This window comes from Phytophthora infestans, genomic scaffold, assembly GCF_000142945.1.
Source record: "Phytophthora infestans T30-4 supercont1.38 genomic scaffold, whole genome shotgun sequence".
NCBI lineage: Eukaryota > Oomycota > Peronosporomycetes > Peronosporales > Peronosporaceae > Phytophthora > Phytophthora infestans.
The window spans coordinates 770,592-782,432 of NW_003303721.1; the positions used below are offsets into that span (position 1 = coordinate 770,592).

The window sequence follows — 11,841 nt, forward strand, 5'->3', positions numbered from 1 at the left end:
AGGGAAGCTGAATGCTGATTTCAGACCCGATTTTATCGAATTCCAGATAGATACACCCTGAGCTCGCTTGTAGCCTTTTTTATCTCATGGCGAGCAATATCGAGTCGAACACCGCGTCCTGCCTTGTGTGCTTTGAGAACCTTCTCATACGATGATGGATGAAAACAGATAACCGCTTCACTGCCTTTTAGCGCTCGTAAGGGGAAGCTTACCAGTCTTGAGTGCTTTGGTGAGTTTGGTTGCTGGTAAATCGCTTGAAATCGTCAGTTCACGATTCATGGTTGTTATATTTCTTGAAACGATTTATCCTAGATTGGTTAAATTCATGTCTTCCATATTTTCTATAAGGTCGGGTTGATTGTACTGCCTCATCGTAGGCCCCCTGGTATTGCTTGGTAATGTATTTGCTGATTCCATACTTCGATGGAGGGCCTTCTCCCATTAAGACATAGTATTGACGATAGGAATGGCGCTCTGTCTCGTGTACAGGAAAAAGGGACTCATTTTTTTGTAAAATTAGGTTTGCTTTGTGTGTAATGATATATACGGGTCGTCCTGGTGAGTTAGGGTTGGGTTATTTAGAAACTGCACTATACCTTGGTAACTATTACTACTTCCATTGGCTCGTCGTAGTCGACTTCTCCTTATTCGAGTTCGGAGAGCAGAAGGCCAGCACCTCTGGGCGGCGCTCGCGGCTCAGACGAGCTCGGGCTTTGCTCTCTTCGTGCCGATGGCTCAAGGAGCGTGGTCCGTGTCGACGACGATGCTCTTGGCAGTACTCCCCCAAAGAAGACGCTCGTAGAGAAGTTGCAGGACGGAGTCGAATGTCTGAGACCTCTGGAGCAGAAATATCGCTAAAAAAGCAACTGCAGCCCCGCTGCATGTAGCTTTTTTCAATCTTTGAATGCGCTGGTTTTCGCTAAGACGAAGCCACCGGAGCACGCGTGTTGGACCTTGACGGCGGCTTTCAACTGGTCTTTGACCTCGTTCCACCCTCGGATGGCCTCCACTGACACATTATACCGGTACCTAACGCTAAGACGGCTGACTGGTAGGTAATAGACCGAGCCCAAATTTGAATCATGTTTTCTATTTAAATAGGTGTTTTAATTGTGGTTCGAGCTCAAATAAACATAAACAGGACATCTGTTTAGAGGACATATGTCTACTATGCGGGGTAAGACTGTAGTATGGAGGATACTGTAGAGGTTACCCCTCCATTCCACTTCACTTGTCCCCTTCAGCTTTTCAGCTGTTTTAAATTACTTGTCCTCTAATTAAAACTTAGTTCAGCTAAGGAGAGGTCACATCTCGGTCACATAAAGTGCAAATCTGGGGGCCGAATGGAGACGATGTTTAGGCGAAATTTTTTTTTTTTTGGCCAGAACACTATTAATAAAAAAGACCACAGTTTTCTTTTTTAAAACAGTTTTTCGTTTTTTTCTAAAGCAGCTGTTTAAAAAAGTGGTAAAATAGCGAAGTATTTGGATATTTCAAGAGCCTGGCGGACAATTTTAAAATAAGGTGTGCCACACAAAAGGAAACCCTTCCACAAGTTCGTGACAGCATTTGACCATGACAACACCGGCCACTGCAGCTTCCTCTTCATCCAATGACACCGCTCTTGCAGTAGTAGCAGCCTCGCAACCCGCTGATACGGACCCTTTGACCGACCATGACGACTTCGAGGGCGCCAAAACCGTCGCTGTGCCGCGTTGCAGCACGTGGTTCGCCATGGACAAGATCAACCCCATCGAGAAGCGCATGCTACCCGAGTTCTTCGCCGAAAATGCCTCAAAGACGGCTGAGATCTACCTCAAATACCGCAACTACATGGTGCACGCCTATCGTCAACAACCAGGCGTGTACTTGACAGCGACAGCGTGTCGTCGCAACTTGGCAGGCGACGCTTGTTCCATCCTAAGGGTACACGAGTTCCTGACCCACTGGGGGCTCATAAACTTCCACGTACCGCCTCATGCCATGCCTCCATCCATTCACTCGAACTACGCTCTAAAAACCGCTCAAACCACTGCCACTAGTGCAGAACTGGGGCCTGTAGCCATGCTCGTAGCAGCCAAGAAGGAGAACACTCGACGCTTGGACGTCCCATTGGCTTGCGAGGCTTGTGGCACTGCTAGAGGGCCGGAAGATTCGTTCTTCGAGCTTACTAGTGAAGCCAAGAAGAAGTTCACGAGCAACGGAGCTTCAAGTGCCAACACTGCGACGCCTATGGCCACTGGAAGTAACGGGAAAGGAGGCGAAGGCAAGGAGCTCTCCGTCGGGGGCTTCGCCTTGAGACCAGGCAGTGGCATCTGCGAGGAATGCTACATCCGAGGAGCTTTCCCGGAGGGATACGACACGTCGGACTTTGTGCTGATGCCTACGGTAGCCAAGCGTCTCTCAGCTGCTTCGAAGTGGACACAAGAGGAGACGGACCTGCTACTGGACGCTGTGAGTTGCACCAGAGCGAACAACGTCAAGAGTGCGGGGAACGAGGACGAAGGAAGCTGCGACTGGAACTTTGTCGCCTCCAGAGTCGCCACCAAGACGGCAGACGAGTGTTTGCTGCACTTCTTGGAGATGCCGATGCTTAACCAGAGTCGACCACTTGGGAACTCTATGCAGTCATCATTGGGGTCCTTTACGGCCGGAGAGGCGCTGAATGCGCCCGTGTTGGACTTGGCAGCGCTAGTGGACCAAGTGGACCCGTCGGTAGCCAAAGCTGCGGCTTATGCTGCTCTTGGAGCCATCAGAAGGCTGCATACGATGCCAGCTGTAAAGACTAGTGCTACAACAACCGCTATAAAGGTTGAGACGTCTCTTGAAGCTGCTGCGGATGCTGTAGCCAGCAGTGCCGAAGCTGCGGGAATTGCGTCGAATATCAAGGCAGAAGACGGCGATGTGGCTATGGAGGAGGTGTCCGCTTTGACTACTGCGACCGACTCGGCTTTAGAGAGCAAGAAAGACGACACTACCGTGTCGAAGGAGATGATTGCAGTCACTGAAGAAGCCGCCAATGCGACGACAGTGGCGTTGTTGGCTACACGAGCGCAGCAGACGGCGGACGACACTGCCAACGGCCCTGTGCGCGAGCTCGTGAACCAATTGCTGGAGAACCAGCTGCGACAAATGGAGCTGGAGATGCAACAGCTCAGTGTCTTGGAGCAAAGTATTGTCGCGGAGAAAGAGCAGCTAGCTAGGGAGAAGTACCAGCTCTATGTGGACCGACTGGCCTTCTCCCAGGAGAAGCTGAAAGGTCGATCGTAGCGTAGAACCAGATAAAGGTCCATGATGGTTCTTAAACGAAGGCAGAAACAAAAAGGATCTCTTATGTTGTGTCGGCTAAAAAAGGTCGGTATCTTGAGGGAGAATAAATAGATTTTGGTAGTTTCTAAGCCTGCTGTCCCCATGCTCATGTCGGAGGAGTCTTCATCATGCATCGTGCGAACGAAGGTGACGCTCTAATAGATTGCTGCTTATTGTGAGTGGAAGGCAAGCTGACCTGCTGCTATGCAGAGCGATCAAGTTGTGTTGGATGCGCTGACGAGTCCTGTGGCCAATGTGAAGAGTGTGGATCTGCGCAACCTTAACCTGGATCAGCTGAGTGTGGGACAATTGGGTTCACTTTTTGGAGGTTGCGGTCAGGAATGTCAGAGCTTAGCACTTGAAAAGTGCACGCTCTCTGGCGATCGATTTCTCGCTATGGTGACCGATCGATTGACCAGAAATCGTGTGACGCTAGCACATTTTCGAGCAGTGAGGTGAGATTTTAATCCATTTTTTTTTACACTTACAAAGACTTGATATTTGTATTCAAAGCTGCCAGCAAGTGACGATGACTTCACTCATTGCCATCTCGACACTTTTCACCGCATCGCTGGTGACGCTGGAGTTGTCATCATGTAAACTACCGCGACAAGCTGGGATCATCTTGAGTCAGTCGCTTCAAGCTTGCACGTCGTTAAAGAATCTCCTTCTAGCCGACAATAACATCCGCGACGGTGGCCTTCGTGCGATTGCGGATGCCTTGAAACTACTCAACGCATCGAGTAATAGTGCGGTGTCGACGGCTTTGGGTAAGGACGAAGCTCCGCATATACTGGAGCACTTGGACATTTCTCGAAATGGGATTACGTCATCAGGGTTTGCCTCCTTACAGCAACTTCCATTGAGGTGTCTGAGTGCAAGAGGCAACATGATTGAAAGTGGTGCTGGCGCCTTGTTACTTAGCAATGCGTCAACATTGGAGACGCTTTGCTTGCTTGGGAATCCGCTATCAGAAGATGGCAAGCTCGACTTGGTTCGCTCGCTCTTCCGACGTCGTGATAGGACAGGCAAAAGCGCTTTACGTGAGCTAGATCTGCGCGCTTGTGGCTTCAACACAGCCGACAGTCTGGACCTGCTCCAACGCAGCTTTCTTCAGGCCGCAACGGCGAGTCAACAGTGTTCAGTTCAGACTCTTCATCTAGACAGCAATGTATCTACAGATGAAGGTGTAGACTTGAAACAATTCCAGGAATGCTGTGAATCTTTACAACAAGTTGCGAAGACGAACTTCCCAGGCCTTCGACTTCATTTCCAGTCGGACTCTCACATAGAAATGTCACCCAAACGGAGTGTTCACCCAAAAGCTAGTAACATCTCCAAGTCTAAAGCAATTGCGATACCAAATACTTTGAGTATAAGCGGTGAGCTCGAGGCTGTGGCAATTGCGACGAAGACCAGCGTAAACGCCACGTTAGCTTCGGTCACTCGTCTGTCTACTCCCCCGTTATCAGATCAGCAAGAGCTTTGTGCTGGATACGCTGGTCAAAATGAATCGGTCATTCTTCACCCGTTACCGTCCGATGCATTGAGAAAACCGACCGCTATAGTCCAGGCACACTCGATCCAGCCATCAAGTGTTGCAACCCCAACAATACGAGTGGAACCCGTGACGCCACTCCCGACACAACATGTCGATGTTGAGTACATTGTCACTAAGACTATCGAGTGTATGAGTCACAATTTTGAGCTACGCCTAGGTCAATTCCTCTCTCGAATGGAGACACAGCAAACAGAGCGTGTACGTCAAGTCAAGCTCACTAGACTTGGCTTCATCTACTGACAATATTTTGTGTATAGAACGCGTCGCAAGTGCAGCTTCTAGCAGCTAAAGTTGAGGCTTGTGAACGTGCGTTGCCGCGGTTTGAAGCGCGTCTGGATATGCTGACAGACCGAGTTGCAGCGGGAAGTGCCCAGCTGTCAAAGCTGCAGTCGGATGTTGCTCTGCAGCTTCAGCATATTCGTCAGGAGGCGCTGACGCAGCAAATGAACAATCCATACAGCCAGCTATCGCCCACCGCCTCACTGACGTCTCGCATGCAATCGCAGGTGGACGAACTGGTGTCCGGTAGAGTACAAGCCAGTGAAGAGCGTTTGTATGCGGATGTGGAACGTATTGTAGCTGTCCAGGCCAAGGTGGCGCCAACAGACCCGAACGCGGTCGTGAATGCAGTTTCGATGCACTTATCGCAGTTTAAACGCGAATTTGACACTAATCAGGCGGCAGTACTGCGTCAGTTCACAGAAAATACGAGCTCGGATGCGCAGATTGGAAGACCGCATTGAACGGATTGAGAATCAGATCGATAGTCTCGAGACTGTGATTCAAAGTGAGCAACAAGCTTCCCTCTTAGCTCTCGAGGCCATTTCGGACGCTTTTAACGATCCCGCTGCATCGATTCGCACTAAGAAGGCGTAAATGTAATAATAATGCATTTGTTTGCAATGAAGGTACATGTATCGACAACTCATGGTCGGCATCCAATCAGTGGATCCATTTGGGTTTGAAGTTGAAGCTGATGCTTTTATTAACCAATCATTGATTGCGTCTAATCACTTGCTTAACTCAATACTTTACCAGAATGGGCTGTGTGTACTAAGAAGATGCTGAAATATCAGCTGCTATTTGTACTCATTGCAGTTATCTCTAGAATCTAGTAATAGCAAAACTAGCCAATGTCTGCATCGATTGGTCCATGAAGAGGTGTAGACGGTGCGTCACTGCCCGACGTCACCGGAAAACCCATCCCCGTAGCAACAGCAACAAGAACGAGTTGCTTTTCGTCCGCCGCTTCCTGCGACCATTTTACAATTGCCTCGGCAACGAACAAGTCTCTTCGTTCCACTTCCGTTTCACCTCGTCGTCATGGCCATCGCCAATTCGAACACGAAGTCTGAGCTCGTTCTGGACGGCGAGTCTCTCTGTGCTGAAGACCTGGTGCAGCTGTCCAAGGGAGACACGAGAATCTCGCTAAGTCAAGAAGCCTGGAAGCGCGTGGCTTGTGGCCGTGAGGTCGTGGACAATATCCTCAAGGACAAGACTCGTGTGGCGTACGGTATTAACACGGGCTTCGGACTCTTCTCCAACGTCATTATCGGCCCCGAGAAGCTCACAGAGTTGCAGGAAAACCTCATCCGCTCGCACTCGTCTGGCACAGGCGAGCCGTTGACATTCGCTCAGACGCGTATGCTGCTCGCGCTGCGTATCAATGTATTGGCTAAGGGACACTCGGGGATCCGTGTGCACACTCTGGAGCAGCTAATAGACGCCTTTAACGCCGACTGTCTGTCCGTGGTGCCAGCCAGAGGCACTGTGGGCGCCTCGGGCGACTTGGCTCCGCTAGCACACCTTGCACTCGGTATGATGGGTGAAGGACCCATGTGGGATAAGGTGGATGGTCAGTTCGTCATCAGCGAGGCCTCCAAGGTCCTGGCCAAGCACGGACTGAAGCCTGTTCAGCTCGGAGCAAAGGAAGGTCTGGCTATGATCAACGGCACACAACTCATCACGTCGGTGGGTGCTGAGGCGGTTGTCCGTGCTCAGAACGTCGCTAACTGCGCTGATATCGCCGTCGCATTGACACTCGAGGTGCTCTGCGGTACTGTCAACGCCTTCCACCCGCGTATTCATGCAGCCCGTCCGCACACTGGCCAGATGCTCGTTGCCTCGCGTATTCGCACACTACTACGTGCTGACAACCCGTCCGAGCTGTTCCGTAGCCACAACTACGAAGGAAAGGTGCAGGACGCCTACACTCTACGTTGTGCGCCTCAGGTGCACGGCATTGTGCACGACACGATCAACTTCGTACGTGGTGTGCTGGACGTCGAGATGAACAGTGCCACAGACAACCCCATGGTCTTCACGGGTAGTGCCGAGGTCACGACGGATCTGTCTCCTTCAATTGACACGAATCAAGTCAAGCCCAACATCGAACAGGTAGAACACGAGATCACGGATCTGAATGACGCCAAGGAGGAGATCAAGCGTCTTAAGGCTCTTGTTGCACAGAAGCAGAAGCCTGTGGAACACCCGGCGGCGGGTATGAAGCGCACATCGGACACGTTCTACCGTGGCGGCGGTGGCTTTGTCATCTCTGGCGGCAACTTCCACGGCGAGTATCCGGCTAAGGTGCTGGACTACCTGGCAATTGGTATCCACGAGATTGCTAGCGTTAGTGAGCGTCGTATTGAGCGTCTAGTGAACCCAACGCTCAGCAACCTGCCGGCTTTCCTCGTGCCAGAGGGCGGTCTGAACTCGGGTTTTATGATTGCTCACTGTACGGCAGCCGCTCTGGTTTCGGAGAACAAGGTGCTCACACACCCGTCGTCGGTGGACTCGATCTCTACGAGTGGAGCCAAGGAGGACCACGTGTCGATGGGAGGCTTTGCTGCTCGTAAGGCGCTTACGGTTGTGGAGCATGTCGAGACTGTAGTTGCTATTGAGATTCTGGCAGCGTGTCAAGCCCTTGACTTGCTGCGTCCGCTGCGTACGACGGAGGCTCTTGAAGCTGTCCACGGACTGGTACGCACCCGCGTGGCTAGGTTTGACAAGGATCGCTTCATGAAGCCCGACATTGACGCCGTGCTGGACCTCGTTCGTAGTGGAGCTATCTGCGACGTTGTAGCTCCGTTCTTGTCAAAACTGCACGTGTCAGGACTTTAAGAGGTCAGCAAATTGAACTCAAGTAGAATCAATGGCGTAGAAGCGTTATCATGTAAGCTTACGATGCAGTCAATCGAATATACCAGGTTCGAATAAGATTGACTATCCATTGCGATGATAGGATATGCACACGTGGGGTTTGCTTACCACAATATTGCACGCTATTAATGCCGTCAAACAAAAGCTCGTTACATTACAGTTACAGTAGATCCATTTTTTTGAAATTATCGTGTACGTTTTTTGTTTACGTGCGTGTCGGGCGCCGGAAAATAATGTCCTTTTCTGTAAGACACCAGGGATTTACTCTGATTTAAACCAGTAGAACCTACTTTTCTTCTTGCATCGACGCCATTGTGCGCCCGCTTAGAATTGGGTTTCTCCTCGCCATAAAGATGCCTATCGGCTCGAGGCATTCCTGGACATTCTTAAAAACAATTCTCAAAAAGGTATGCTCAGATTCTAAGTATCCAAAATTTAAAATTGTTTTACTTATTACTACACACCTGCTTTGTTTAGTTTTCTGCCAACGACTCCGAGTGGGCTATCGCGACTAAAAGTTAGTTACAGCAGGCTATGGACCTTTGGAACCGAAATACTCTGATCCCACAATTTTTGATTGACATTGGTCATTCCTCTCCAGCTGGTCGGGATGCTTGAGTCAGCGATAGTGTTGGGCCGACATTAATATTCTCCCAGCGTAACAACCCCATCACCGTCTCCAGCACATTAGTCCGCACACTCCGCGGATCCCCAACCGACGAACTCCCCGTCAGATGAATCTCGCACTGTTCCTCGCCTTCTTCATCCATCACTGGAACGAAATGATTCCACATACAAACATCGTTGGCCCAAATCTTCCCCAGCGTCCCGTCACCCAGCGAAGGTTCTAGAGGAACACTCTGCGTCACGACCGCGTAGCTTCCGTTCGGCTCCAGAAGACGGAAACGTAGATACAGCAGACGAACGAGTTTGCCTTCAGTATCTGGGTCCTGCTTCTCTCGAGCGATTAAATAAGTATCATCATTAAATTTCTGTACAATCTGCATACAAGTAATAAAAATAAATAACATTAGTATAAAAAGTAATAGCATACCCCAAAAAATAAAATTCGCTCTTGTTGCTCACATGGAACTGTTGGGTCGCAGCCTCCGACGCACTTCGGTACGTCACGAATTTGATCTCATTCTCCCAATTGCGACCTGCCATCTGCGTCGCCGATCGGTTCTTGAAGGTTTTTTTAAACGAATAATACAATTTATTGTTCTGGAAGCGATGCAATGTCGTCCACCCGAACAGCGAGACCAGTTGCGTATCTGCAAAGCCCACCGTGTCCACCAGTGTCCTCTGCTGTCTCGATGTCAAGATCACGTGCGTTGCTCGTTCGTATGTGAGCTCCGGCTGATCTTTTATGTCGCTAGGGTGTTCTTGGCACAGTTGCCTGTACACTCGCTCCTGTATCAGCTGGTCTCTGGTCATTTCCTTTAGTAAGCCCTCCATTCGGTCCTCCCCTTTGACTCTCTCGCCCAGTTGCTCCTGGAAGATTCTATTCTGTCTTATGAGCTTGTTGGACTGCTCTCGCGCGTCCTCCAGCTGTTGTTGGAGGCTTGCAATGCAACTTTCCTGTGCCCCCGAGACGGAACTTTGGAGCATCGATTGGTCTACTTGAGTCAACAGCTTCCCGTGTGTGTCTTGGAGATGCTGGGCTTCCTGTCGAAGAGACTCCATATGGTCTTTGTCTCGCTGTCGTGCCCGCTGCATTGCCTCCCTGTTGCGGCGCCGTCGCTTGTCTAGAGACGCCTGCCGCTTGAGCTCCTTCGTTGACAGCATTCCGGTAGTACTGTAATTCGTTCTTGCTATCGATTGATATGCATGTACCGGTATACACAAACTTTGTGCTCTAATAAAACATTTTTTTGCTGTAGACTAAATCACAAAATTCCTTCCAAGTAAATATTGTTTTCGAGTCCACAAATTCCAAGAAATTATGAATATTTTTTTCTGGATAATAAAACTTAATTTCTGTTTTATTATCACGACCTGTAGTTCCTAAATCATCAATTCCACAAATTTCATTTGCAAAACGTGTACAATGTAGGCATCTAGTCATAATAAAAGGACCACTGCTTTAGAAAATGCAAATGGTCTTTTTGTAAGTGCAAATTTGAGCCTCTCCTTTTACTGTTTCTGCTCAGTAATTGTGCACCCCTCCGCTTACAAACAGGATAAAATGTCGAAACGAAATGCAAAGGAAGCCCGGGCAGCGGAACGAACAAAAGAGAGAGAGCGGAGACAGCACCTAGGAAGTGGAGCAGGCTGGTAAGAAAATGTTAGGCGACAGCAGTCCCGCGACCCAAGACGGTCATATCGTGATGTCCGTAGCTATATAAGATGAGATGTACGGTACTCCATAGTAAAAACAGTTGGCCCAAAATAGGGAGTCAAAGATTAAAAAATGATCTAAAAACTAAGCATAGACGTATCCCATTCTCGTTGGAACGACTTTTTCAACTTTCCGGTCTTATGCTCAAATTTATCGTGCAGATTCATCTCTTGTCTGGCAAGCTTTTTGGCCGGGGTAGACTTCTTATTAGCTTCCTTCTGTGCTTTTACAGCGGTTTTCGCCTTAACAACCGCCAACATCATATTTTAGCTTAAACGCTCGCCACCAGAATAGTTTTCATCAACCCACTCGCCTCGGGTCCGTTTTTGCGGAATCAGTGCCGCTAAAGTAGACGACAGAAGATTGACAGCGTTGAGCGCGTCGACGTTTAGGTATCGCTCGCGCAAAACTCGCTTTTGGCGCTCCGTTACAACGAGTCTGGCTGTTGCAGCGGTATTATGCCCCAGATTAATGAAGATATGTGGTAGTACGTCATTTGAAACAGGAGGATCGCTGCCAATAATTCCGGTCATCATCCTGTCGAGTGACAGTAGATACACGCCAATCGTCTCGAGCCCTTTCATCGCATTATCCGGGCAGCACGCTTCAATAAACAGCACGCGAGAGATCCGAGGCACGAGGTCATGAACCCGCTGCCGAAGAGGCTCGCGCGACACCCCGTTTGTCGTTGCAGCCGTTCACACAGGCATGCTGTCATTTACCGATATTTACGAAGTTATGGCAAGAAATGGTTTTTGATGTGTCAGCTCATCTCGCCAGTACGATAGAGCTTCGCGAAGGCTAAGATTTTCGGTCTCAATATTTAGCATGCTGCCAATGAGCTCGCATTGACTTTGGTTGAGCTCAATTGATAAATGTCATTTACTTTCACTTCTATATAACCCGCTACCCTTCAAGCAACGTCATCTGGGTTAATGGGAGCTACATTCTTTGCTTAAGAACAGCCCACTCCACACAGCCATACACAAGAGAGAGAGAAGCCTACTGTGTTGTACATTCAGCAAGCCGATGGTGACGACGAACTCGCGACTATCGGAATGCGTGTGGCCTTGGATATACGCACGTTGAAGTTCGTGACCAGCGAACAAAAAGCTGGCGACTGCTGTACATTTGTACCCAATATACGTGGGCGAGCTGCAGCCAAGAACCGCGCCATCACTGTAGAAGCAGTACAGTGGTGCCAAGAGAGACCACGAGAACAAGATGGGGCGACATGGGGGCGAGCGGGAGCACGTTATGGCCCGCATGTGTATTACACATTGCGGACGAACCAGGCATGCCCCCCAACGTACCTGGTTGAGAGGGGGCGAGGGTCGTTTCCTACTTCTCATACAGCCGCATCCAGGGACACATCTGCCCATGTAGCCCCTCTTGCTCTAATAATATCGGCTGGGCCGCAGGGTGCTTTTCTTCTTAGATTTGACCCCGCATTGACGTCAGGCCAAGG

General features: G+C 49.7%; 5 protein-coding genes across 5 annotated transcripts; 4 read left to right on the forward strand and 1 right to left on the reverse strand.

Moving 5' to 3' along the window:
* Window positions 1-1,575: 1,575 nt before the first annotated feature.
* On the forward strand, window positions 1,576-3,270 carry PITG_15097 (uncharacterized protein; the record flags this gene model as incomplete). Its single annotated transcript, XM_002898221.1, has 1 exon — window positions 1,576-3,270. The coding sequence occupies one exon, from the start codon at window positions 1,576-1,578 to the stop codon at window positions 3,268-3,270; it is 1,695 nt and encodes a 564-aa protein (XP_002898267.1).
* A 568-nt stretch (window positions 3,271-3,838) lies between these two features.
* On the forward strand, window positions 3,839-4,502 carry PITG_15098 (uncharacterized protein; the record flags this gene model as incomplete). Its single annotated transcript, XM_002898222.1, has 2 exons — window positions 3,839-4,453; window positions 4,497-4,502. The coding sequence occupies 2 exons, from the start codon at window positions 3,839-3,841 to the stop codon at window positions 4,500-4,502; spliced, it is 621 nt and encodes a 206-aa protein (XP_002898268.1).
* A 497-nt stretch (window positions 4,503-4,999) lies between these two features.
* Window positions 5,000-5,525, forward strand: PITG_15099 (uncharacterized protein; the record flags this gene model as incomplete). The annotated part of the gene is made up of 3 exons (XM_002898223.1): window positions 5,000-5,068; window positions 5,128-5,440; window positions 5,521-5,525. The coding sequence occupies 3 exons, from the start codon at window positions 5,000-5,002 to the stop codon at window positions 5,523-5,525; spliced, it is 387 nt and encodes a 128-aa protein (XP_002898269.1).
* A 622-nt stretch (window positions 5,526-6,147) lies between these two features.
* On the forward strand, window positions 6,148-7,993 carry PITG_15100 (histidine ammonia-lyase; the record flags this gene model as incomplete). Its single annotated transcript, XM_002898224.1, has 1 exon — window positions 6,148-7,993. One exon carries the CDS (start codon window positions 6,194-6,196, stop codon window positions 7,991-7,993), a length of 1,800 nt encoding a protein of 599 aa, XP_002898270.1.
* Window positions 7,994-8,534: 541 nt separating this feature from the next.
* PITG_15101 (uncharacterized protein) lies at window positions 8,535-9,199 on the reverse strand (the record flags this gene model as incomplete). Its single annotated transcript, XM_002898225.1, has 2 exons — window positions 8,535-9,024; window positions 9,119-9,199. The coding sequence occupies 2 exons, from the start codon at window positions 9,197-9,199 to the stop codon at window positions 8,620-8,622; spliced, it is 486 nt and encodes a 161-aa protein (XP_002898271.1).
* Window positions 9,200-11,841: the final 2,642 nt, after the last annotated feature.